This window comes from Emydura macquarii, unplaced genomic scaffold, assembly GCF_026122565.2.
Source record: "Emydura macquarii macquarii isolate MOO-44397 ecotype Brisbane River unplaced genomic scaffold, CSIRO-AGI_Emac_v2 contig_629, whole genome shotgun sequence".
NCBI classification, from domain to species: Eukaryota; Metazoa; Chordata; order Testudines; family Chelidae; genus Emydura; species Emydura macquarii.
This window is the reverse complement of record NW_027130766.1, coordinates 9,002,684-9,027,161: the sequence shown is the minus strand read 5'-3', so window position 1 is coordinate 9,027,161 and position 24,478 is coordinate 9,002,684. Positions and strand designations below refer to the sequence as shown.

Sequence of the window (24,478 nt, the reverse complement as noted above, 5' to 3'; positions counted from 1 at the left end):
GGGCGGGGTGAGGATGTGGGGGGGGTGGGGGAGGGGATGAGGATGTGGGGGTGCAGGGGGTGGGGGAGGGGATGTGTGGGGTGCAGGGCGTGGGGTGAGGATGAGGATGTGTGGGGTGCAGGGTGCAAGGGGGCTGGCAGCGCCGCCCGGGTCAGGCTCGGAGCTCGGGGCCGGGCTCGGCTGGGGCCCGCCCCGAGCCCGCCCCCGGCCCCTCCCCGCTCCAGCCCAGTCTCCCCGGCGGAGCCGCGCGGCGCGGGCCGGGGCTGCGGGGCGCTCGGGGCGGCGGCGGCGGCGGGTGCCCCGGGCCGGGGATGGCGGACGGGCCGCGGGGCGGCGGCAGCCCGGGATCCGGCTCCGGCTCCAGCCGCGAGAACTCTGCGGAGCGGAGCCCGCTGCCCGCCGCGCCCCGCGCCAGCATCATGAAGGTGAGACCGGTCCCGGCCCCCCCGGCCCCCAACCCCCCCCGACCAGGACCCCCGTCACCTGCCCCCCGGCGGGGACCCCGGGACCCCCGTTCCTTGCACCCCCTGAGCTGTCCTCCCCCGCACCCTCCCCCCGGCTGGGACCTTAGGGCCCCCCATCATGCCCCCCGCCGGCCGGCCGGCCAGGGCTCGCATTGCCCCCACCCGAGCGGGATCCCCAACACCTCCCGCACCCCGTCTGCCCTGCTGGCCTGGGCCCTGGGACCGGCGTCCACCCACGCCTGGCCGGGACCCCTGCCCTCCCACCTGCCTTCTCCCTACCTGGCTGGGACCCTCTGCACCTTGGCAGCCCCTTCTTGGGGTGCATGGGGGGGCCCAGGACAGAGCACAGCACCCAGCGCATGATTGGCATTGCCCCCCCCCCCGTCTTCCCTAGGGCTAACCCCTGAGACCCCTTCCCTGAGCTAACTGATGGCTCCCAGCCCCCAGATTCCCCTCTGCCCCCCGGCCACCCTGGGGGGTCCTGCCCCCAGCTCATGATACACAGCAGAAGGCAAAGGGGGGAGCTGGGTGGGGTGCGCCTCCCTCGGCCCCGGCTCTGGCACTGACGAGGGAGGGCGAACAGGGCGAGGGGACCCCGGGGCAGGGAGCCTCCTGGCTCTGAGGGGGGAGGTACTGGGGTGCTGGAAGGCCTCTCTGTTACCTCATTTCCCCCCCGTGAGGGGGCTTCATTCGTAGCCCCTAGCCCCCGGGGATGGGGGCCGGTTGGGGGGCTTACAGCCTGGTCCCTAGGCTGGGGGCAGGGTCCTGCTTTCTGGCTATGTAGCCTCTTGTAGGGGGGCTGGGGTCCCCCCCCAGTGTGCGTGCGCCCCATTGGGAGCTGATACGGAGTGGCTCTGGTTTGACTCCACGCAGCGAGGCCCGTGAGCCGGGGAGGGCTGCTTCTCCCGGTCTCGGGTCTCCCCAGGTTTGTGTTTGCCCCCGGGGATGGGATGCAGGACGCTCCGGGCAGCGGGCAGACGGGTGTGTCGTGGCACCGGTTTAGCCTGGCGGCTGCTCGCACTGGCCCGGGCCGGCCCCGTCGGGCTGAGAGGGTGGGGTGACTTGTGACGCTCGGGGGTGCCGGGTTTGCCTGCCTTGGCGTGAGCCCCTCGGGGCAGGGCCTGTCTCGGGGACGCACCTCCAGCTGGCCACGCACAGCTGGGGCCGTGACTAGCCCGCTGGTAGCCCCGATGGCGGCGCCGGCTCTGATGGGAGTCAAGTCGGGGGCTGTGCGTGGGGAGGGGACGTTGCTTCCACGTTCTGGGGGGGCTTCGCCTCCTTTTTCTTGCTGGGCTCCTGCTTCCCTGTGGCGGGAGGGACGTCGCCTGGCTCCGTCTGACCACGCGCCCCGGCCGGGGAGGAGTCGCGGGAGGATCTGCAGGTGCCTCTGGCAAGGAGGGTCCCTGGGGTGCGCCCGAGTGGGTGGGTGCAGAGTCGCGCGTCTTTCTAAATCTGCCCCCCCCCACCCCCCCGTGCCTGTGTCACCCTGGCTCGTCCCTATGATAGGTCGCCTTTGTCCAAAGCCCGCCCCCTCCCTTTCATCACAGCCTATTTTAAGATGAAGTGCCTGATGTGCTATTAATACCACGTGTGTGGGGGCGGGGGGGCTTCCCCTGCTGTGGGCACCTTCCCCAGGCTCCGTGCTCCGGCACCGCGTCGTCGTGCAAACGGGAGCGTTCGCGAGTTAGCAGCACGCGTACAGGGCGGTCGAGGCACGGCTGTGCCCCGCTCCCCGGCGCCTGAGCCGGCCCCAGGGCGCTACCGGGGCCTTTCGAAAGGGCAGCGAGCGCCAGACGCGTCCCGGCAGCGGCTCCCGACCCAGCTCGGTGGATCAGGCTGCACCAGAGGCGATTTCCCGGCAGTGCCCACAGCACAGACCGTCCAAAGCTGGGCCCCTGGTTTCTGCACCGGGCGCTGCTCGCTCAGCCCGTTCCCCGGCTCCTGGGGGCGCAGCAGGGTTCCACTGGGCCTAGAACGACCCGGGGTCCAGCTCAGAGGCCGTAAGGTCAGCAGGACCCTCGTGATCATCTCGTCTGACCTGCACGTTGCAGGCCAGCGCCAGCGCCCTCCCTTCCCCCTCTGGCCCCCCCAGCACAGACCCCCTGGCTGAGTCACCCAGCAAAACGCCCACAGTGTGTCTTACTGGTGGCCTGACAGTCTACCCTGGAGAAGCCCTGGGTCACGGGGCAATGGGGCCATATCAATAGAGGCAGGTCTCCCTGTCCCCGGCCGGGCTGAGAGACTGCGCGTCTCATCTGAGCTGACTGCACTGCAGGGCAAGAGGCAGGAACGGGATCAGATCTCTCCCCTCTGGCCTTACCATTTATTCATCTTTGAATCTAATCCCTCTTCTGAGTCCCGCTGAGCGGCCGGCCGGCCATGGGAGACCGGGCCCCTGGTCCCCTGGCCTTGATGGTCTCCTGCAGCCCTGAGTTCCGTGGGTTAACGACATGCCGGGTTTGTCTGTCTGTCTCGGCCCTGATTTCAAATGCGCTCTCGTCCGCATTGTGGGATGTGAGCCAGTCGATACGTCGCACGTCTCGTCACCGCTTGCTCTTCTGGGGCTCGGGTCCACCCCTGTTTTGCTCGTGCTTTTCCTGCTGGTGCCGGCTCGGAGGCAGTTGCTGTGCCCAGGGTCCCAGAATTCCTTGCCCTCCTCCCGCCAGCCACTGTGGCTTGGGCCTTGGCCCGAGAGACGCGCCCACCGGTCCTGCCCCGAAGCCGGCCTGGGCTCACTCTGTCCTGTGACCGCACGCCAGCGTTAGCTTTGGCGTCAGGCTGGAGCATCTGGCAGGGAACAGGGCGGCCTGCGGGCGGCAGTAGGGGGCGTTCGGCAAGGGGCAGCTATGGGTAGGACCCCAGAGGAGCCTGCTCCCGGGGACCAACCGGCCTGTTACCGTCTTGTTCTGTCGCGGGGATGGCGTGTCTCGGTGGGCATCTGGGCCGGGCGGCATCCCCTGGAGAATTTGTCCCGTTCTCCAAATCCCCCTTGCTGCATCCCTGGGCCTGTGGGGCAGGCGGCTGGAGCATGTCTTGTGGGTAGGAGGTTCTGAACAGATCGTGCCCTTCCCTGGAAAGTCCTGGCTCCCCCCGGCTGACGGGGGACTCGCTCTGCCTGTGAGTGGAGCCAGCGTCCCGTCACGTTCTCCAGGTCCCGTCACGTACCATCGCGGGTCCCCTCTGCCGGGGGAGCAGGCGGCAACTGGGTTTCACCTGCGATAGAAACGGGCCCATGCGGGCGGTCTGGACGCAGTCAGGGCAGCTGTCTCGAGTCAGACGTGACTTGGTCCGGGACGGCCACTCGGTCCCTCTCTCTGTACTGCTCCCACCCAGCAGAACTCCTGCTGGGGGCACTGGGACGGATGCTCCAAGAGGCAGCCCCGGCATCTATGGCCAGGGCGCCCTGCAGTCCGGACCCTGCTGGCTGCTGTGAGCTCTGCCCCGTACATCCCAGGGAGATGGTGGGAGCTGCGCTGAGCTGGGCCTGGCAGGGGGTCGCCTGGGACGCTCCCTCGCCTAGGCCCTGGCTCCCGGCTGAGCCCCTGGCTGTCCGTTAGGCTGGGGGCTGGAGTGCAGGGAGAAGCGCCGCGGGTGAGACACTTGGCTGATGCCAAGATGGCTCGAGACTCGGAGCAAACGTCCTTCGCTTTACTTAGATCCCGGCTCCCTGCACGCAGACGGCTGCGCTCGCCTCTGCTGGGGGAGGCCAGGCTGGGCACGGGCAGCCAGCGCCGTCCTGCCGTCTCGGCGTGTCCCTCTTGGCGCTCACCTTTCCCGGAGCCTGAAGGGCCGCCTGGGGCTGCGGGGCCCTGGATTGTGGATTGTGGATCCTCTCATTGTGTGGGGGTGCCTGGCAGGAATGGCGCTGGGCCCCGGGTGTCTCCTCCTCCCTGGCTGGGCGTGGGGTGAACGCGGGCCCCTCCCGTCCCCGCCCCGCTAGTGAAGCGGCTCCGTTCCCTGCCAGCGGGGAGCCAGGCGGCTGGATTCGAGCCCTGCGACCTGCCCGGCTTACGTGGCTCTGTAAAAGGGGGGGGCCGCTGCCTGGGGTGGGTGTCACTGGGGGTGGGGGCGATATGACAGCAGGACATGCCCCATCCGCAGGCACCTCCCTCAGTCCATGGCAGAGACCCCGACCCAGCCCAGGCCGGAGGGCTCAGCGCCGAGCCTTCCTTATGTAAACGGGCACCTTTCCTGGACTGGGCTAGCGGCAGCATCCGAGTCCTGGTGCTCTGCTGTGAAAGAAAAGACGAGCAGGATCTTACCGAGGGGACAAGACCGCACGCCGCGTCTCTTGTACCTGTAGGAAGAGCAAAGAGCCGACACATCCACACACACTCACAAAGTTCTGCGAGTCGCTGCGGGGTAATGACCAGTCCTTTCATGCCTTGCTCGAGCCAGTCTAGTGGCCAGCTAGGCGGGGCACGAGGAGGGAGCCGGGCCTCTATCGGTGGCGAATCCGCTGCTCCAGATGACAACTGCAGAGCGAGACCCGAGGTTCCCATGTTTTTATCCCACCTTTTACACTTGCCGGCTTTCACGTCAGTCTCTGGCCATGCTGCGTCATGCTGCCTCCCGGTGTGTTAATCACCAGCTCATTGCAAGCCTGAGCAGCCTCTTGTTTCTGTGCTTGGCTGGGCCAGGGTGGATCCTTCTGTGCTTTGGGGTCGGTAATCGGCACTTGAGGGTCGTTCAGGTGCACTTTAGGGTCCTCGCTAGGCATTCTTCGGTCTCCAGGGCCAGGGTGGCCCTCGGTGTCTTTGCTCCCCTTGTCAGAGCGGGTTAGCTCGGCCCTGCACATACGTTCCTCACTCACGCGCACAGAATTAATTCATGGAGGTATTTTTAGGTTCAATAGCACCAGTTTCAGGAAGGAGCTCGCTCACTTCAAGAAACTGACAAGATGGAGTCCCCCAGCGCCCCCTGAGCAGCGCAGTGCCGTTACCAGCACCCTATCGGAAACCTCTCGCTCCGTCTCACTTCTGCAGTGAAACAAGGCGTCCGCGTGGGATTTGTTCGCGCAGCTCCTGGGGAGGGCTCACGCTTGACCTCGAGGGCCGCCTTCCCCCGTAACCCCGGCAAGGCTGGGCCCAGGATTCCTGGCGGGCTCGACCCCGCACCTTGTTGTGGTCACTTCGGGCAGGGGCGAGGGGGTCCCCGCTGGGGGGGGGCTCTCTCTGCACCCGGCACTTCCCTGCCCCACTGCTCACGGCACAGTGCAAAGCAGATACAATTTATTAAAGAACAACCCATTGCAAGAGAAAAGAGCAGAGGAGTTCAAAGGGGTCGGCGCTGACCCGGGACACCACACCCAGCGTCTCCGGGCTGTGAGGGGCGTTCACAGTCCGTGTCTCACGCGTCGCAGGCCCCCTGCCTGGCTGCGCTGCAGGGACGCCTTGGCTCAGACACGTGCTCTGGCCGTGCCCACGGCTCTAGGGAGCAGGGCCCTTCTCCCCAGTGTCTGGGTCACGATCCCCTCCGAGGCCTCTGGGCTGGTGTCGTCTCCCTGCAGCTGGGCCCTGCCCAGGGTCTCCCTCGCTCGCCCCAGCTGCTCTCTGCACCCAGCTCCAGACGGCTCCAGCCCCACGCCGCTTCTGTGCGGCTCGGCTCTGCTCAGCTCCCTGGGACGCTCCTCGGGCCCCTCTGGGACTGGTGCCTCGCTTTCCTCCTCTGTAACCAGGCAGGGGGTCCAGGCCCCTCCCCGAGGGCTGTGGGGGCAGGTGTCTCGGCAGGCTGGGCGTGCGCCAGCTGGTGCTGCTGGGAGCCCGTGTTTCACTTTCTGTTCCCTTGGCAGGGCCCAGGCTCCTCTGGAAAAGCCCTGGCTGAGCCCAGCCGCCCACTGCTTTCCGTCCGGGGCCGCTGCACGCGCAGGGCTGCCCAGGCTCCTGCCTATGCTTTCGAGTAATGAGGTGTTGGCTCCTGCCCTGGGCTGCCGTGGCCTGCGAGGCAGCTCGGCACGGGCCGTGGCGTCTCTCCAGCGTCCCGTGGGCAGGGCGGCGTGGTCCGGTGGGCCGGGCGCTGGACAGTGCCTGGATACCTGGTTTCCATTCCCAGCTCTGCCCCTGACTGCCGGGCTGCGTGTGCGGAGACAGAGCAGTTCTGGGGGCCCGGCCTGGCCCCAGGTGCTGGGCGCTGCACGTTCTGGTCCCTGCCCCCAGGACCTCGCCGGGATGTATATGGTGAAACGTGGCAGGGCCGGGTGGAAGGCGGAGTCAGTGGCTGGGGAGAGCAGGCGGAAAGGTGGCGGGGTGGGATCCAGCCCAGGAAGAGGCAGAGCTGCCCTGTTACTGCGGCTATGGGGTGTCCCCCTGTGGCGAGGCGCCATGGGGTGTCTGGGGGCCCTGCTGGGGGCAGCTGGGCTGGGCTGGGGGAGCACCTCTTGCTGTGCTCCAGGGGCCCGTGTGGGGGTGAAGGAGCCTCTCTGCTACGTGTGCGTCTCCCCTGCTGCACAGCCCGTGGGCTGGGCCCCGTGCTGCTGATCCAGACCTGCCCCCAGCTGCGATGCCTGAACCTCAGCCGCTTTCGGTTCCTCAGAGTCACCAGCAGACAAGCCGGCCCCCCCCCGTCACCCCCCCGCCTGGGATGGGAACGGACGGGGCTGTGGGAACCACCAGATCTTGGTGACAAACCAGCTCACGGGGACTCGGAGGCAAACCCGGCCAGCGCCCTACACACGGGAGGGCGCTGGCCATGGATCTGTGGCAGGGACAGAGTCAGAGCCCGGCATGGCGCCTGGCCTGGCAGTGGCCGGGCGTGCTGCTCGCCCTGTGCCTCTGTTGGGTGCTGCGGGCGTTCGCACGGCGAGGGCCGCGTGTGGCGGCCGTGCCCCATGCTGCATAGGCGCATGCTCCTGCGAAGGGGCCACGTGCCCCTTACCGCAGCTGGCTGCTCCGTGCTCTCCTCCCCCGCGGCGGCATCCTTGCGTTTCTGCAACGGGCCCCTTCTCCCCTTGCCTCTGAGCCACTCCCGGCTCCTGCCTCGCAGAGCTTCCCGGGGGCTGGGGCGCGCTCAGGTGTGGCCTGCCTAGAGGCTTCCTCTTCCTGCCTCCGAGCACGGTGTGCTCAACCGCCCGCTGGGCCGGGGCCAGGCAGCGTGAGGTTAGCTCCATCCTGTGCCTGGATGAAGATCTCGCTGGAGATCTCCGGGCGGCGCGTGCAGCTGCACGTGCCGAGGTTCCTGTGCCCCGAGCTGAGCGGCTGCGCTGCCCTCGGGGGCGTGACGTGGGCCGGCAGCGTCAGGCTGGCCCTCGGCTGGCTGCCTTGGGCCCCAGTCGCAGCATGGACTGGCCAGCCAGCTGTGCGCCCCGGGGCACGCCTTTGCCAGCTGCATCCCCCCCCCAGTGCGGTGTAGACAGACCCTGCCCGAAGCCAAAGTGTGCGTGATGCAGGGGCCGCGGGCTGCGCCGCACTCTTGTCTGTTCAGGGACTGCTTTCCCCAGAGCCCCAGGGACGGACGGACACATCGTCCATCAGCCCCCCCAAAAGGAAACACATCAACCCCATCCCCACGACACGCCCCCCCCCCGCAGAGTGTGCCCCAAGTGAGTCTGGCCAGCTCACTGGGGGGCTCCCTGCTGACTGTCCCGGCGGGCGCCCGGGGTCTGTATGAAAGGACCCCCCGCGGCCGGGTCTGTCTGTCCGTGCGGGTGTGCATCTCGGGTGGGCGAGGATGGTCCCTGCGAGGTCACGTCTGGCTCGGAGGGAGGCCCCAGCAGCCGTTGGTTCAGAGCAGCTCCCTGCCCCGGATGGATTTCCTGTTTTCGGTTCTCAGGCCGGTCGGGGCCGCGCAGGGCGTGGTGCGAGCGGGGAGCTGCTCTGGGGCCGGGTGGAGGCCCTGTGTGTGCATCTGGCCCTGCTGTGAGCCCGGCCGCCCGATCCGGGGCAGGGGGTGCGGGGCGGGCGGGCGTGTGAGCGGCAGAGAGCTCCCTGCCTTGGACCAGTGCTTCGCCCCATGCTGAGAGCGCCTTCCAGACTGCTTGGGAAGCAGCGACGGCTGGGCTGGTCTCTGCTCCCTTGACGGACCAGCTCCATGGGGCCCATTCTACACCCCTGCCTATGTCTGGGGCTTCCCCGGCTCTGTGGACAGGAGCTGTGGGTGCCGTGCTCCCGGCCGGAGTCCCCCGAGAAGTTGCAGCATGGGCAGGACACAGCCTGGCTGCAGGGCCATTGGGAGAGGGCTGGATGATGGGGACAGCCACCGAGCCCTGCAGGGACCCCGGGCCTGCTCAGGGAGAAGGGGCAGGACCCCCCAAACTGGAGCCAGGGCGAGTGGGGGCCAAACACAGCCTGGCTCTTCCGTGAGCTCCAGAAGGAGCCGGGACCCCACTCGCCCCAGGGGAGCAGGAAGGTCGCCCCAGGGTTTTGTCTCCATATCCTGCAGCCGGGAAGGGGTGTGAGGCTGCCTTCTCTTTCCCCACTCGCCCCGTCCCTCCCCCTGCTCCCATGCTGGGCCTGAAATTCTGCAGGGTCAGTTGGGGGCCAGAATCAGACAGTCACGGGGCCCCATTTCCCCCCGCCCCAGGGTGCCGGCTGCTCTCGCAGGCGGGGGGCGGAGGGCAGGTATCCTGCGTGCAGTGCGGTGGGGCAGGGAGCTGGCCGCCTTTGGTATCTGCTCCTGGCTTGGGTTTGTGCCAGCGAGCCGGGTGAGGGCTGGGCCTGGCGTGATCCCTGCCCCGCACACGCCCCCTTGGCGGGGGAAGCCCTGGACGGGGGTTTTTAGCTTTCCTGGAACTCCCCCGGGGGACCTGCCAGGAAGCCCTGAAGTGACGCCCTGCCGGGAGCCTCTGGACAGGCTGGGCTGGCCCGGCCCGTCGGCCCCGCCCCACACGGCCCCTTCCCCAACCCAGTCTGTGCTGGGGGGCTGTGGTGTGTGAGCATCCCTGGGTCCGCGTGGCCCCCTTACGGCCCCGTGCGAGCTGGGCCCGGCCTGCGGGGAGCGGTGCCGCCAGCCGGGGGAGGCTCTGGCAGAAATTAAATCAAGGTGGCGTCTGTGCAGCCGGCTCTGGTGCCACGTCTGTGTCGTGCTGCGCAGCGCTCCAGCCTGCGCCCGTCTCGTGCCACCGGTGGTCGGACCTTTCACACAAAATATCCGCCGGTGCCCCTCACTCCTGACCCGCAGCCCCTTGGACGTCCCAGCCCTGGGCTGGCGGCGCGGCGCCTGCCTGTACCGCGGGTGCCCCGATCTGAGCAGCCCCGGATTCCGCAGGGTCCCGGGACAGGATCACCCGGTTCCTTCGTGCTGCGGGCCAAAGGCAGGACGGGCGACGGTGCCCTCCTAGCTGGGGCTTTGCCCCCACCCGGCAGTGGAGTCCCAGTGTCCTGCGTGGCCCAGGCCTGGGGGCTCTGCAGGCACCTGGGGCGGCTACTGTCCGACTGGTGGGTGCAGCTTAAAGCCCTGCTTCCCCCGCCCTCCCCCCACACCCGCGACCTGGAGATTTCATCCTTCCCTGGGAGTTTCCGAGCAGAGGAAACCCCCCCCACACAGGCTGGCGTTGGGGGTTCCCGAGGTGAATGGGCGCCTGCAGGCAGGGCGGGGGCCTCTCTGGCTCCAAGGCCCATGTCAGAGCTGGCCCCTGGACCAAGCTGGGATGGGCTGAGTGGCCAGGCCGCCGGGGGAGAGCGAGCAGCCGGCCAGATCCCGGCACCCGGCCGGGAGCGGAAGGAAGGAAGGGAAATGGAGCTAAAAGAAGCTGGCTCGACAAGGCAGGAACCTCTCCCCCTGGGGCCGTGGGGGGGGAGGGGCTGGTGGAGCCCTGGCCCCAGATGGCGGCCGCCCCGGGTGGGTACCGGGCAGGGCAGGAGCCGCAGGTCCCAGGGATTGGGCTGCCCCGGCTGCTCTGAATTGGAAAAAAGGCTCTGGATTATAAAGGCAGCAATTCCGGCCGGGCGGGGCTGGTGCAGCCGCAGGGGGAGGCACCGGTGGCGTGGTGGCAAGGGTGAGAAATCGGGGAGGGGGGAGAGTAACAGGCACCTACATCAGGCAATGCCCCGGATATCAGGGCCTGGCTCAGCCACTCTGCTTGAGAGAGCTCGGATGGGGGGTGAGCGGGGAGGGGCTGCGGGTCGGGACCGAGAGGCGCCAACAGTCCCTGCCAGCCCCTTTGTTTCTTGGCATTCTGCCCCTTAGCAAAGGCCACCCCCCGTCCTGCCCCTCTGAGCCGAGAGCTGTCCTTGCAGCTGGTCCCCAGCCCCCCGCCACGATGGCCGTCGCAGCCCCCGAAGACGGTTCCTCCCGCCGAGGCTGCCGCGTCCTTGGGCTCCCACGCGGTCCCTGCGTCATCCACAGGCTGGGCAGCAGGCCGGGAGCCTGGGCTTGGAGGGGCCCCGCGGAGCCGGGCCTCCCAGCAGGAATTCAGCCTCCCCCCAGCCTGGGGGGCTGCGGGGTCTGGTTTGCTGAGACCCGGCTGCTCCCTTTGGAAGAAACCCGGGGCAGGGGCTGCTTATCCTGCCCCATCCGCCCCCTCCCCGTGGAGCCGGCCCCGGCTGTGCCAGCTGGGACGGGAGCGTGTTTGGGCCAGGGCACGATTTGCTCTCCTCCAAGGCCTGCGCCAGGGAATCACCTTGAAAGGGAGGCGTGGGGGGGAGGGAGCTGGAGCCGGGATTCTCCCCTCCCGCTGCCGGGCCTGGGGGGCTGATTGATGTGTGGGATGGTCGGTTCCTTTGCCTCCAGTCCCCACTCGCTGGAACCCGGGTCCTGGTGCCTGTGCAGGTCTTCGTTCTGGGCTGCGGGTCGGGGCTGGGGGGCAGCGGCAGAGCAGGGGTGGGGGGCACGGGGCTGGGCTAGCAGGGGGCTGCAGCTCAAAGGAGATGCGACTCCAGCCGGGTGAGGGTCCCGGGGCGCCCCGTTGCCCTGCGCAGGGTCTGCGTGTGGCGGCCGGCGTCAGGAACACGGGCTGCCCGTGGGGAGCCGGGAAGGCGTCTCCTGCCCCACGGCCTCCCTGGCAGGAAGGGGGCGGGGGTCCCGGCGTGGCGGCGGCAGCCCACAGGAGGATGTGTCCTATATTTAGCTCGGAGGGGCCGCGCCAGCTCTGGCCTTATCAGGACCCCGCACCTGGCCGGGGCTCGGGGCAGCTGGCTGGGGTCATGGCTGGGGCCGGCCAGGAGGTCCAGCTGCAGAGCAGGGACAGCAGCGGGACGGGACACCAGGGCCCCCCGCCCCCTGCACTGGCCCCCCCGTGGTCCTGCTGGGTCCTTTATCCTCTCGCCTGCTGGGATTCAGCTCCGCAAACTGCTGCCCTCCCCTGTGCCTGGGGGGTGAGAGCTGGGGGGTGCGAGCTGGGGGGGCGTGGAGGGAAGGGGCAGGGAGGGGGGCGTGGGGGAGGCAGGGGTGATGGTGCCCACTGAGTGGGGCCGGAGTCTCACTGCTCTGCCCCCAGGCCCTCGTGCCAGGCCCGTGGCTGTGCTGCTGGGGGGGCAGTGGAGGGGCCGGTCAGGCCGTCACTGGCAGCTCGTGGCTCTGCCTGGCCGTGGCACCCGCTGGTTCCGTGCGACTGAGCTGGGCACGGACTCGGAGCCCCCCAGGGCCCTGCTCCCAGCCTGGCTGGACTCAGCACAGAGCCGGTGTGGAAGGAGCTGGTGCTGTGCGATGGGACACGCCGAGCTCTGAATCCTGGTGGCTCGTGGGGGGGCTAGAGCCGTGCAGCTGGGCACCTGGACTCCTGGGTTCTGTTCCCAGACCTGGGAGCGGCTGGGAGTCTAGTGGGGGGGAGGGGAACTCTTGGAGTCTATTCCTGGCCCTGCCCTGAGATTTTTAGATCCGCTCTTCCCCCGTGCCTCAGTTTCCCGATCTATAAAGTGGGGCTGGGGCGTGTGGGGGAGATGCTGGTGAAAGGGCTGGCCTGCTGTCCATTCCCAGCAGACGGGCCCGTCGCTGATAACAGAGGTTTCCCTATGGTGCCAAAGCAGCCGCGCCACTCAGGTGTGAAAGAGACGGTGTCTGTGAATTCGGCCCCGTGGAGGCCGTGCTGTGCAGTGGGGCGGGTTCCCTGCGAACTCGGGGACGTCTGGGGTCCTGAGTCCGTCCCCCAGCCTGTGAGCTGCCGGCAGTGCAGGGCTGTGGTTGGCCCCGAGGCCCAGGGAGGGCGAGGGACATGCCCAGGGTCACCCAGCAGGGCTGGGCCTTGAACCCAGCTACGAGCCCGAACTGCGCCATCCTTCCTTGGTGTGCGTTGGCCACGCGGGGGCTGGGCTGGGTGGGGATCCGGCTGCATTGCGTCTCCCAGTCAGCAGGCTCAGGAGCCCCGGCACCCAGCTCTGCTTTGGCCTGGGTCTCCGCACACCTTGTCCCGCGAGCAGACAGGGGCTTGCCCCAGTCCCTGGCCAGGGCCCGCTGTGCGTGTTGCCCCAGCCCTTCCGGCTGCACAGTCCCACCCGCCACGCGGCGAGTCAGTCTGCGCCCCGAGCCTGACCGCTGTGTTCTCCTCCCCCCCGCAGGATGGCTCTCGCCAGAGGCCGGTGCAGAAGAAGAAGACGGTGTCCTTCAGCGCCATGCCCAACGACCGGAAGATCAACAGCACGGCGGCCTGCATCTCCTTCATGCTGGAGGGCTGCCAGATGAAGAAGGTGCGCTCCAACTCCCGCATGTACAGCCGCTGCTTCGCGCTGGACCCCGACCTGCGCTACCTGCGCTGGGAGCCCTCCAAGAAGGACTCGGAGAAGGCCAAGATCGAGATCAAGTCCGTCAAGGAGGTGCGGGTGGGGAAGAAAACCCCCGTGCTGCGCAGCAACGGCCTCTCTGACCAGTTCCCGGACGAGTGCGCCTTCTCCATCATCTACGGCGACAACTACGAGTCCCTGGACCTGGTGGCCAGCTCGGCCGAGGTGGTGAATGCCTGGGTGATGGGGCTGAGATACCTGGTGTCCTACGGAAAGCACTCGCCGGAGGCGCCCGAGGCCGGCCACCCCAGCCTCCGGACCTCCTGGATCTCCTCGGTCTTCGCCATCGCCGACGTGGAGAAGGCGGGCCGGATCGCCGTGCCGCGGGCCGTGCAGCTCATCGAGGCCCTGAACCCGGGCATGAAGGCCTCCGCCATCGAGCTGAAGTTCAAGGAGCTGCTGAAGGCCAGCGAGCAGCCGGGGAGTGACCTGCCCTGCGACCTCTTCGTGGAGGCCTACTGTGACCTGTGCACCAGGCCCGAGATCTTCTTCCTCCTGGTCCAGTTCTCCAGCAACAAGGAGTCCCTGGGCCTGAGGGACCTGATGACGTTCCTGGAGGTGGAGCAGGGCATGGAGGGGGTGACCGAGGAGACGTGCCTGGAGATCATTGGCAAATACGAGCCCTCCAAGGAGGGCCGGGAGAAGGGCTACCTGGCCATCGACGGCTTCACCCGCTACCTGCTCTCCTCCGACTGCTCCATCTTCGACCCGCAGCACCGGCGGGTGTGCCAGGACATGACGCAGCCCCTGTCCCACTACTACGTCAGCTCGGCCCACGGCGCCTGCCTGCGGGAGGACAGCTCCTGGGGCAGCGCGGGCGTCGGCGGCTACATCAGCGCCCTGCGGGTCGGCTGCCGCAGCCTGGAGCTGGCGGTCTGGGACGGGCCGGATGGCGAGCCCCTGGTCTACGGGGGCCGCTCGCCCGCCTCCCGCGTGGCCTTCCGCAGCGTGGTGGGCGCGATCGACCAGTACGCCTTCGAGGCCTCCGCCTACCCCCTCATCCTGGGGCTGGCCGTGCGCTGCTCGGCCCCCCAGCAGCGGGTAATGGCGCAGTGCCTGCGGGAAACCCTGGGCAGCAAGCTGTACCTGGACCCCCCCGACCCCGGGGAGGCCTACCTGCCCTCCCCGGAGAGACTCAAGGGCAAGATTCTCATCCAGGGCAGGAAGCTGCCACCCAGCTGCCAGGAGAGCGAGGGGGACGTGACGGACGAGGAGGAGGGCCCGGAGCTGTGGCGGCGCCTGGGCGAGGACGACAGGGAGCCGCCCGCCGCGGGGGGCGGCCGGCGCCGGCTGCGGTTATGCCGGGAGCTGTCGGACCTGGTGACCCTGTGCCAGGCGGTGCCCTTCCGGGACTTCGAGGCCTCGCGGCGCGGCCAGCGCTACTGGCAGCTCTGCTCCTTCAGCGAGGTGGAGGCCAGCCGCTTCGCCAGCGAGCGCCCCGAGGAGCTGGTGAGCTACAACAAGCGCTGCCTGTCGCGGGTCCGCCCCAGCCCCCTGCGCATCGACGCCAGCAACCTCAACCCGCAGGACTTCTGGAAGTGCGGCTGCCAGATGGTGGCCATGAACGTCCAGACGCCCGGGCTGATGATGGACCTGAACGCTGGTTGGTTCCGCCAGAACGGGGCCTGCGGCTACGTGCTGCGCCCGGCCGTCATGCGGGAGGAGGTGTCCTACTTCAGCGCCAACGCCAAGGACTCGCTGCCCGGCGTGCCGGCCCAGCTCCTGCGTCTCAAGGTGATCAGCGGGCAGAACCTGCCCAAGCCCAAGGGCTCGGGCGCCAAGGGCGACGTGGTGGAGCCCTACGTCTGCGCCGAGATCCACGGCATCCCGGCCGACTGCGCCGAGCAGCGCACCCGGACGGCCCTGCAGAGCGGCGGCAACCCGCTCTTCGACGAGAGCCTGGAGTTCCAGGTCAACCTGCCCGAGCTGGCCGTGCTGCGCCTGGTGGTGCTGGACGACGACTACATCGGGGACGAGTTCATCGCCCAGTACGCCGTCCCCGTCGAGTGCCTGCAGAGCGGCTACCGCCACGTGCCCCTGCAGGGCCTGGCCGGAGAGCCGCAGCCCCACGCCACCCTCTTTGTGCACGTGGCCGTCACGGACCGGCCCGGCGGGGGCAAGGGGCACCGGCGGGGGCGCAAGGGCCGGCGCGTGCGGGAGTACGCCTCCACCAAGGCCACCGGCATCAAGGCCATCGACGAGGTCTTCCGCACGGCCACCCAGCCGCTGCGCGAGGCCACCGACCTGCGGGAGAACGCCCAGGTACCGGGCCCCGGCAGGGGAGGGGCAGGGCCTGGGTCCCGTCCCCGGCTCTGCGCGGGAAATGGGACCTAGTGGGTTAGGGTGTAAGGGGGAGGGGCTGGGAGGCAGGACTCCTGGGTTCAATTCGGGAGGCCCCCCAGACACTGCGCAGTGGGGGGTGGGATCCCCGGCTCACCCACGTCTCTGTCTCCAGAACGCCCTGGTCTCCTTCAAGGAGCTGTGTGGCCTCACGCCGGCGGCCACCATGAAGCAGTGCATCCTGACGGTGGCCACGTGGCTGGTGCCCAGCGGGAGTGCCCCCAGCGTCACGCTGAACCTGGGCGAGCAGTACCCCCCCATGGAGGTCCGGGGGCCCGTCCCGGAGCTGCTGCGCAAAGTGCTCACCGCCTACGAGACCGTAAGCACCCCCCCCACCCCTCTTGCCCCTCGCCCTGGGGCTGCCCCACGCCAGCGCTGCCCGGGCCCGGCTAGCTCCCTGCTAGGGCAGACGACACCTGGCTGGGTCCCAACACGCTGGGTCGGGGCCCGCAGGGCGGCGAGAGCCCCGGGCGCCGTGTGCCCCTCGCTCAGGGCCAAGGGGTGCTGGTGGCCGGCCCCTCTCTGGGACGGGAGGGCAGGGTCCCAGCCTTGTAGCTGCCCAGACGCCAGTCATTCCCACCACCGAGACCCAGCAGCGCCCCCGGAGCAGCCCCCCTGCGGGTCCATTACCCGGCGCAGCTCCAGGCCCCCGGCCCTGGTGCTCGCCCCCGGTGCCCTCGCAGGGTGGGGTCGGAGGCCGGGTCACCAGCTGTCCGGCGGAGACGGGATCCCGGCGGGCGGGAGGCGTCCCAGTCGGAGCAGGAGCCGAAGCGGCTTCCTTCCTTCGCGCCAGCGGCTGGCTGTGCAGCACCGGGCCCCAGGCGTTTGGGGGGAGGGGGGGGGGGGAGGCTTGGGTTTGCTGAGCTGCCAGGACCCTCGCCTCCCCAGACCGGGAGCGGCTGTGAGGCTGGTGCTGGGGGGGAGCCTGCGTGGGCCATGCCACAGGGATGCTAATTGCTGGCTTCGGGGCCCCCCAGCCCACAGCACGGCCCGTGGCGGGGGCACAGGGTCACCTGGGCGGGTGTGGGGCCGTCCCTCGTCCCGCTCCCTCACTCTGCCCCTTCTTTGCTCCCCAGACGATCCAGACCAGCCGGACCCTGATCGAATCCGCCGACGCGGTGCACGGCAAGCTGACGCAGGCCCAGCGGGCGGGTATGTGCCGCGGGGGGCAGCGCTGCTCGGCTGGAGGCTGCTGCAACGGCTGCAGAGCGGGGTGTGTTTGGGGGCCCCGGACTCTGCTCCGGCTGGGGGGGGGCGATGGGCACCAAAGGGGGGGTGGTCTTTGCGCTGGCAGGAGTGATCACAGCGCTGGTGGGGCCTCTGGCTGGAGGTTACCTGTCCCGCTCCCGGCGCCCAGGGGCCGGATCCGAAGGGAAAGGCCCCGGGCCCCGTTCCCCGCCCCCGCCAGTGTGGTGTGGGTGGCTCCCGCGGGGGCTGCGATGGCTGGAGCTGCCTGTCTGATGGGGCTGAGTTCTTCACGCGGGCCCCATGGGACTCGGTGCTGAGCTGCTCCGGCTGCTGGGATGAGCCGCCCACCCCCATTTCCTATTTCCTGGGGCAGGGGGTGGGGTGTGCGGCAGGCCCCAGAGCTCGCCCCGGGCTGTGGAACCCCCGGGGGGCCCGGGACAGGAGGGAGCAGGCTCCAGCGCCCGGCCAGCCCCGCCACTGGCAGCGGGCAGAGGGGCCGGGCGACGCAGAGGAGGCTGCCGAGGAAGCAGAGGAATCGTTGGCTGCCAAGCGCCGGAATATAATTAGCACCAGAAATAACAGGCTGGGGCTGACGGCGTCAGTGTTACGGCAGAAACGACACGTGGCGGATCCCACACAGGCAGGTGCTGCCGTCAGGAGCTGCCAGTGCCACTCCCTCCGCCCCCCCGCCCCCCGCTGTCCCAGCCCCAGGACCCCCCCCCAGTCCCGACCCGCAGCCCCCTGCAGCGCTGGGCTCCCTTCACTCGCTCCCGGCTCGGCCGGTGCCCCTCCGTCCCTGCAGCCGGGCGTGGGGCTGTGGATAGCAGGGCCGGGGGTCGGAGGGTGCCGCGCCCTGGCTGGCTGCTCCCCGGCGCCCCAAAGAGCTTGGAGCGCTGGAAAGAGCTGGGGTGAACGCGGTGGGGCAGAGCGCGCTGTCCAGGGAGCCGCCCAGCGGGGCTGGGTCAAATCCCTGCCACGCCAGGCCCAGTGCCCCAGCCAGCCCCCCAACCAGCCCTGTCCCGGAGGGCCCAGTGTCAGGCTCTCCCCCGCCCCAGCGTGGACCCTGACCCCCGGTGTTACTGCCCTGAAGGGGTCAATAACCTCCTCCCCAGCCCATCCCTCCTGGAAGGGCAGCGTCCCGGCCCCTCCCCAGCAGAGAGACACATGGCGCCTGGGTCTGGGGAGAGCACAGGGGAAGCCCCCTTGCTCGCGTGGTGTGTCGTCCTGACCCCCATCCCACTTCTCCCCTCACTCCTGGTACCAGCTGAGCTGCCAGGAGCCCTGCAGCCCCCCGGGTACTTGGCTGGCAGCGGGGCGGGCTGGCGGAGGGGCGGACCAGCTTCCCGCGTCCCCTGGGGGAGCGACCTACGGAGGTCAGCCAAGGCTAAGCCCGTGGGTGTATCAGCCCCTCTGAGGTGCCCCGGCCCTGCCGTCCCCTCGCTGCCTGCATGGCTCCCGGGCGCCGTCCCCCAGGCCACGGCAGCAGAAGCTTGCCCAGCCCATCCGCGCTCCTGCCCCAGGGACCCGCCGGCGCTGGAGAAGGCCCAGCTGGCTCGGGGAGACGCAGGGGCTGGGCAGCCCTTTGCCACCAGGCCTAGACGGCAGCAAAGGAAAGGCGTCCCTGTCCGGGTGGTCGGGAGGCGGGTGAGATGAGTTGGTGGGGCCTCAGCCCAGTTCTCAGTGGGCCGGGTGTCCTGCTCGTGAGCCGAGCCCCGCCCCCAGGTGCCACCCGAACTTGTGGGGAGACACCCAGGCCCCCACTGCAGCCCGTGGCCCCTGGCGATTCTCCCGCCGCTGTGCCCGGGGCGCCGTGCCCCCGCCCTGCGGTGGGGCCCCGTCTCCGGGCCGTGCCCTGGGTGGGAGCAGCTGCGGGGCGGCTGGTGCGGGGCGCGGGGATGATTGACTGCCTGCAGGTGGGCGAGCCGTAGCGCGTGGGCCCGGAGCTGGCACCGCGTCAGGCAGGGTAAATATAGATCGGGCTCGGGGGCGCAGAGCAACGTGCCGGCTTAACCCCTCGGCTGCCGGCCCGCCCACCCGCCTCCCAGCGCCACGGCGCCCGCGGGAGCCTGAGAGAGTCCAGTGGGGCCAGCTCAGCAGGGGCGGGGGGTGGGGCACCGCTTGAGTTCCTGTAGGGTCACCCTGGCGGGGTGGGGGTGCTCCACAAGCGGGGCCGGTGCTGGCCGCTCCCCGACGCAGTCCCAGGCCCCGCTGTGCACCTGGGTGCTGGGGCGCCTTCACTGGCCCTCAGCCCACGTGTGCGCGTAGCTGCCCCCCTCCCCCGCGACGCTGCTGGCGGTCCCGTGCTGGGGGTTTGGGGGGGGCTGTTCCCCGCGCGGCTCCTGGCGCGGCTCCTGGCCTCCTCGCTCAGCAGAGGGTTTTGGGGAGTCGTTCCTGGTCCCCGGTGCAGAGGGGGCCAGGGTGCGGCTGGAAGCTGCTGACTCGGCCGGGGGGGCCAGCGCGTCGGCAGGAAAGGGTGACACGCTCCCGCTGGGGGCACTGCCCCACGTCCCCTCCTCTCGCTGGGCCCGGCGGCGCAGGGGGATTGCCCTCCAGGGGCAGGAGGGCGGCAGTGTCACCATCTGCCCAGCAAAGGGCTCGGATCGGGTCCGGGGCAGCCCTGGAGAGCCCCTGCCTCCTCTGCGGAGCTCCGGCCACTCAGCCACGGCCCGCCCGGCCGCCATCCCGCGGTGCTGCGGTTCCAGGAGGAGGCTCTCGGGGGGTCTTGTTCTTCCACGTACGCCCCACGCTGTCCCCGGGGCCACCCGCCCACGCCTCAGACGGTGCCCGCAGGAGCCTGCGGCTGCGTCCCGCAGGCTGGGTGACGGCTGCCGGCTGGGATCTCGCCTGTCGCAGCCTTCAGGCCGGGCTGAGCCGGGCATTGGGCGTCCTTTGCACCTCCTGGGCTCTGGGGCTGCTCTAACTTGCCCCCTGGCTGCACCGGTCCCCCAGGGCCCTGTGCGCTGGAGCAGCCTGGGGCCTGCGTTCCCAGGGAGCCCCCTTTATGCCAGGGGCATTCCTGGGGCCAGGGGCGTCCAGCTCCGTAGAGCTGCCTGAGGGGGGTGCAGGATCTCTCCTGGCCCCAGCCCCACGTGCCGGCAGGGCTCCCCGGGGAGCTGTGGGGTCTCTGTGCTGGCTGGGAGTGCACAGGTGCCGTTCCAGGGCAGCGACCCCTCGGGATGGCGCTTCGAGCAGCCGGGGGCCCGGCGAGCTGCACTGGGCAGTCTCGGTTGGAAGCCGCGCCTAGACGCCCTGCCACCGGCTCCGCGGTACTCCCAGCCGTCTGGGCGTTTTGCCGCTTCCCGGCCGCGCCAGCAGCTCTCGTCCCACGCACCGCTGGCCGTGGCATCTCTGCCGAGGGACGCCGTGCCCCCAGCTCAGCCCCTGCGTGACGGGCTCCCCTGTGCTGTGCCCCCCAGGGATGGATTTCCACAAGGAGCTGCGCCGTCTCGAGGCCAAGGAGGGGCTGAAGGGCCGGAAGCTGCAGAAGGCGCTGGAGAGCTTCGCCTGGAACATCACGGTCCTGAAGGTAATGCTGGGCGCCGGCTGCTGTTGGACGGGGGGTGGGGGGAAGCTCCCTCTGCATTTTACGCTGTAGTGGTTTTCCCTGACTCAGTTTCCCTTGGGTTAAAGGAGCCGTAGATTGGAGCCCCAGGAGTAATGGGACTGAGAGCCGGGAACGCTGGTCCCAGCTCTGCCACCGACTCCCTTGGGCCCAGCCCATCCCCTCCCTTCCCCGTGTCTCAGTTTCCCCACCTGTACGTGGGGCAGGGGTGAGGGCTGAGGCCAGCCTGATGGGGCGAAACTCCAGGCCCCGCTTCTGGGGCGCTGGGATGCCAGACTGCGCCGCGCAGCGGTATTTCCCTCTGCAGCTCGGAGATGCGGCGCCAACGCAGCTAGCCAACCCAGATGGGTTCCCACAGGAAGGGCATTATCCCCGCTCTCCCAGGGAAACTGAGGCATGGGGAGGGAATTCCTTAAGGCCGCGCTTGTGGGGCCGGGGAGCAATTCTGAGGGGCAGGGATTTAGCCCGTGCAGGGGGCCGGGCTGCTGAGCCTCCCCGGGGTGCTCTGCCCTGCTGTGCGGGGCGGCGAGCGCACGAAGAGCTGGGCAGCTCTCGGGAGACGCGTGGGGGCGGGAGGAGACGCTGGCTCCGGCACAAAGGGGCTGAGCCGGCCGGGAAGGGATTAGACTGGAAATGAGGAGAGAGGTGAGGCTCTGGAGCAGGGGAAACGCCCGGAGGTGTTGCAGGGGGCGCGTGGAGGGTCTGAGCGGGATGCGCCGGGATTTCCCAGCTGGCTCCGGTGCTGCGGCCGGAAGCGCGTAATGTCTTTGGGCACCAGGGGCTGAGAGCTGGGCCCTGCAGGTGCCCCTGGGCTTGGCGAGGCCGGTGGCGGCAGGGCGGGGCCGGTGCCCTTTGTTCCGGCGTTGCACTGGGCCAGGGAGCCATTCTGGGCCCGGGCGTTCCTGGGGGGCAGGCTCTGCAGGGGGAGGCTGCGCAGGCGTCAGGGGGGATTGTGTGCAGCCAGCCAGGCTGTTGCAGGGACTGGGCTGCGGCATGAAAGCGCCTCCCCCTGCCCGGTGTGTCAACGCTGCCTTCTGCTGACGCCGCCTGCAGGGGAGGGGGCCAGGCAGCGCCTGGGGGGCTAGTGCCCTGTGTGTGCTGGACTGTGCAGATGAGCCAGCGCCCGCTTGCAGCAGGCTCCCCCGCACACACGAGCTGAGCTGAGCCGAGCTGTGGGAACTCGGAGGCCCCAGGGCAGGGGTGTGCTGGCGGCTGGCTGGGGCCGGGGGTGTTTGCCCCGAGCAATGACTCTGCCTGGGGCGGGGAGAGGCCCCTGCCCCTTGCTGTCTAGCCCCTGCTCCAGTGACGTGCCCCCAGCTCTGGGGCACGGGAGCCCTTGGAGCCAGCTCCTGCGTCTGCTGGCTCCAGCCCCGATGGGAGGGAATCGCCCCTAGGGTGCTGTGCTGCTGGGACCTCGGCCTCCGCCCCCCACCTGCACCCTGACCTCTGGGCCTTTCCCTGCTGCAGGGCCACGCCGACCTCCTGAAGCACGCCAAGGCGGAGGCGCTGGACAGCCTGTGGCAGATCCACCACGCCGGGCAGTCCTGTGGCATCGGCAGGAACGGCTCAGCCTCCCCCGACCTCAGCCGCGCCCGGGCCCCGCGGGAGCCCATCTCGGAGACAGAAGGAGGCAGCGACACGGGCTCCTGCTGACTGGGGCAGGGGGGCCAGGACTGAGCCAGGGTCCCTGACAGAGGGACATCCCAGGGCTCCTCCGTCGCACGTGGCCCCAAGCCCTCCTGCGCCGGCCCCAGGACTGTACGGGCACCGGCCCCACTCGACCGGCAGCTGACGGCTGGGGTGGGGCCTGCACGGGCCGATCTGGACAGGTGATTTCGAGGGGTGGGGGGCAGCACGTCCTGCGCTGTGGAAGGAGTGGCTCTGTCCTGGTGCAGGGGGCTGGCCCCCCTTAAAGCTTAGGTTGACATAGCTGCGGCACTCGGCTGTGACCGCTCCCCCCCCCCCCCCCGTGCACATGCAGCCGGGCCGTGATGCCTGCGTGGGGTGGGCTGAGCCCAGCCTGGAAACCCCCTCTGGGGGCAGGCTGCGTCTACACTGCTGGGTCGTGCCAGGCGATCACAGGGCTGTAGCGGTAACACGGGGACGGCCAGCATGGAGACAGGGCGGTGGGGGAGAGCTGCCTCCCGGGGCACTGAGCTGGGTACACCTGGCCCTTCTCACCCCTGGCTTGACAAGTCGCCCGTCCCAGGGGTTCCCGGCGCAGGGTTGGGGTGTCGCCTGCCCTGGGCTCAGCCCTGGAGCTTCCATCCTTGGCACAAACCTGCTGAGCTACCCCGGGGCTGGGAGTGGCCCATGAAGGCTGGTCCCAGCTTTTCCCAGTCCCCCCATCTGCCCTAGAGAACATTCCTGACCGGGACGCAGGGGCCGGGCCCTGGCTTCAATGAGTCGCTGCTTACAGGCTGCACCCCCCTCCCAGCCCCCAGAGGGGGTTCAGAGGCATGGGCTGAGTCGGTGAGCATGGTGCGGAGCAGGGGTCTGGCCATGGGGCTGGATCACAACGGTCCCGTCCCAGAGCAACCTGGGGCTGCCCAGCCCTCCTGGAGCGCGAGAACCCGGAGCTGGGCCGGGCGGGGTTTCTAGGCGGGCAGCAGAAGCGGGGAGCAGCCTCCCCCCCCCCCACCCGTGTGTGTCTGGCGCAGGGTCAGGGCTGCGGCGTGTTATAAAGAGCATTGAACCCGAGCTGGCACAGCAGCTGCCGTCCTGTCTCCCTCTGCGGCGGGGAGAGGCGGAGGCCGGGCGGGCGGTTTGGGGGCTGGCTGCACTCCGGGACTGGCCGGCAGGGCCTGGGCAGCCATGGGTGGGCTGGGGTAGCTCAGTGCCGTGGGACCCGTGGGAAATCTGGCCCTTGGCAGCTGGGAGGGGCCTGGCTGGGGGCAAGGGGAACCCCAGGGTGTTTGGGGTGCCCGTGTTCCTGGAGCCTCCAGGCCCCCTTTGGTGACCCTGCTGGCACTGGCCTGTTCTGTCACCCACCGGGCCAGTAGGGAGGAGGGGGCTGGGCCCAGACACCATGCCCTGGGAAGGAGCAGCTGGGGGTGCAGCCATTTGCTGCTGCTGTCCGGCCAGCTCGGAGCAGCTACTGTTCCAGGTCCCCCCCTCCCCGTTCCCCCTCTGTGCACCTTGCAGACGGGCCTCCGGCTTTGGCTGCTTTGCTGACGACGCAACCCGTTGTCTGGGTGATGCGCCCGCAGCCATCTCCTGCACTGGCTCCCGTGGGGCCGGAGATCCCCTCCTCCCAGACCCACTGGCACCCAGGCGCCTGCCCCCGGCCCCGCGGGAGAGGCTCCCCTGGCAGCAAAGCAAGCGGGTGGATGGGGCCGTTGGCGAAGCTCCCAGAGTCCAGGAGTGTGTCTCTGGACCCAAAGTTGCTGCGCTGCCACCAGCCCCCGAATCCTGGCCCGGGCTGGGCAGTGGGAAGCCCCAGGAGCCCAGAATCGCCGCCCCGTCGCCTCGCTGGAGCCAGGGCTCCATACGCACGCCAGGGCCGGGGTCAGGTTTGTGCTGGGGGAAGGGCACAGCCCAGCATCCCCTATTCACCCCACTGAGCGGGGCCAGCCTGGCCCGTGCCCAGACCAGCTCCCCACATGCTGCCGTTGGGCTTAGCCCTGGGGCTGGAGTTCTGGCGTGGAGAGACCCTCCCCCGGGGCCCAGCCGGCCTGAGTCGTGCAACAGCCGGGCAGCCCTGGAAAGCTGCTGGCAGCTGGGCCAGCTCCCCGGGGAGGGTGCCTGCAGGTGGATGAGCTGCAGACGCGTGGCCCTTCAGCGCCCGTTCCCCGCCATGAGCTCCCCGCGGCATCCCCCCGGGATAGGACACAGGCAGCCTTCCAGCCGGCCAGGCGAAACCGGAGGGGTTGGTAGTCACAGGGAACGCGGCGTAGCACAGAGCCTGGTAGCCCAGACGGCAGGAAGTCACAGCAAAGTCCGTCTTGGGGGGCATCCGGAGCCGTGAGCTCATCGTCCTTGAGACCCCTGCAGGAGATTGACCAGCTTCCAGCCGCCCAGCCTCAGCCGCCCTGACCCGCCCCTGGCCTGCGTGTCTTTCCCTGGCAACCGGGGCCTGGCCTCCCGCGCTTGCTTTGTTCTTTGCCAGCTGGGGCTGGCTCCGTGCAGAGGATGGGCCCCGGCGCTCAGTTGCCGCGTGTCAGCCGTGCTCTGTGCCCAGGCGGCCGGCCGGCCATCACACCTGCCCTGGGGGCTCTGCGATGATCGCACACCCTCGTCCCGCCACCTAGATCCTCGACTGACACGTGGGAAAC

The 24,478-nt window shown here is 69.6% G+C and overlaps 1 protein-coding gene across 2 annotated transcripts; it reads left to right on the top strand.

Moving 5' to 3' along the window:
* Positions 1-291: 291 nt before the first annotated feature.
* LOC137148495 (inactive phospholipase C-like protein 2) lies at positions 292-24,441 on the top strand. 2 transcript variants are annotated; one of them, XM_067541345.1, is made up of 6 exons: positions 292-425; positions 12,893-15,376; positions 15,570-15,773; positions 16,531-16,606; positions 20,059-20,168; positions 21,672-24,441. In XM_067541345.1, the coding sequence occupies exons 1-6, from the start codon at positions 312-314 to the stop codon at positions 21,855-21,857; spliced, it is 3,174 nt and encodes a 1,057-aa protein (XP_067397446.1). In that variant the 5' UTR covers positions 292-311; the 3' UTR covers positions 21,858-24,441. The 2 variants fall into 2 exon arrangements, with proteins under 2 accessions (XP_067397446.1, XP_067397445.1); XM_067541344.1 differs by having other exon boundaries at positions 16,531-16,667.
* Positions 24,442-24,478: the final 37 nt, after the last annotated feature.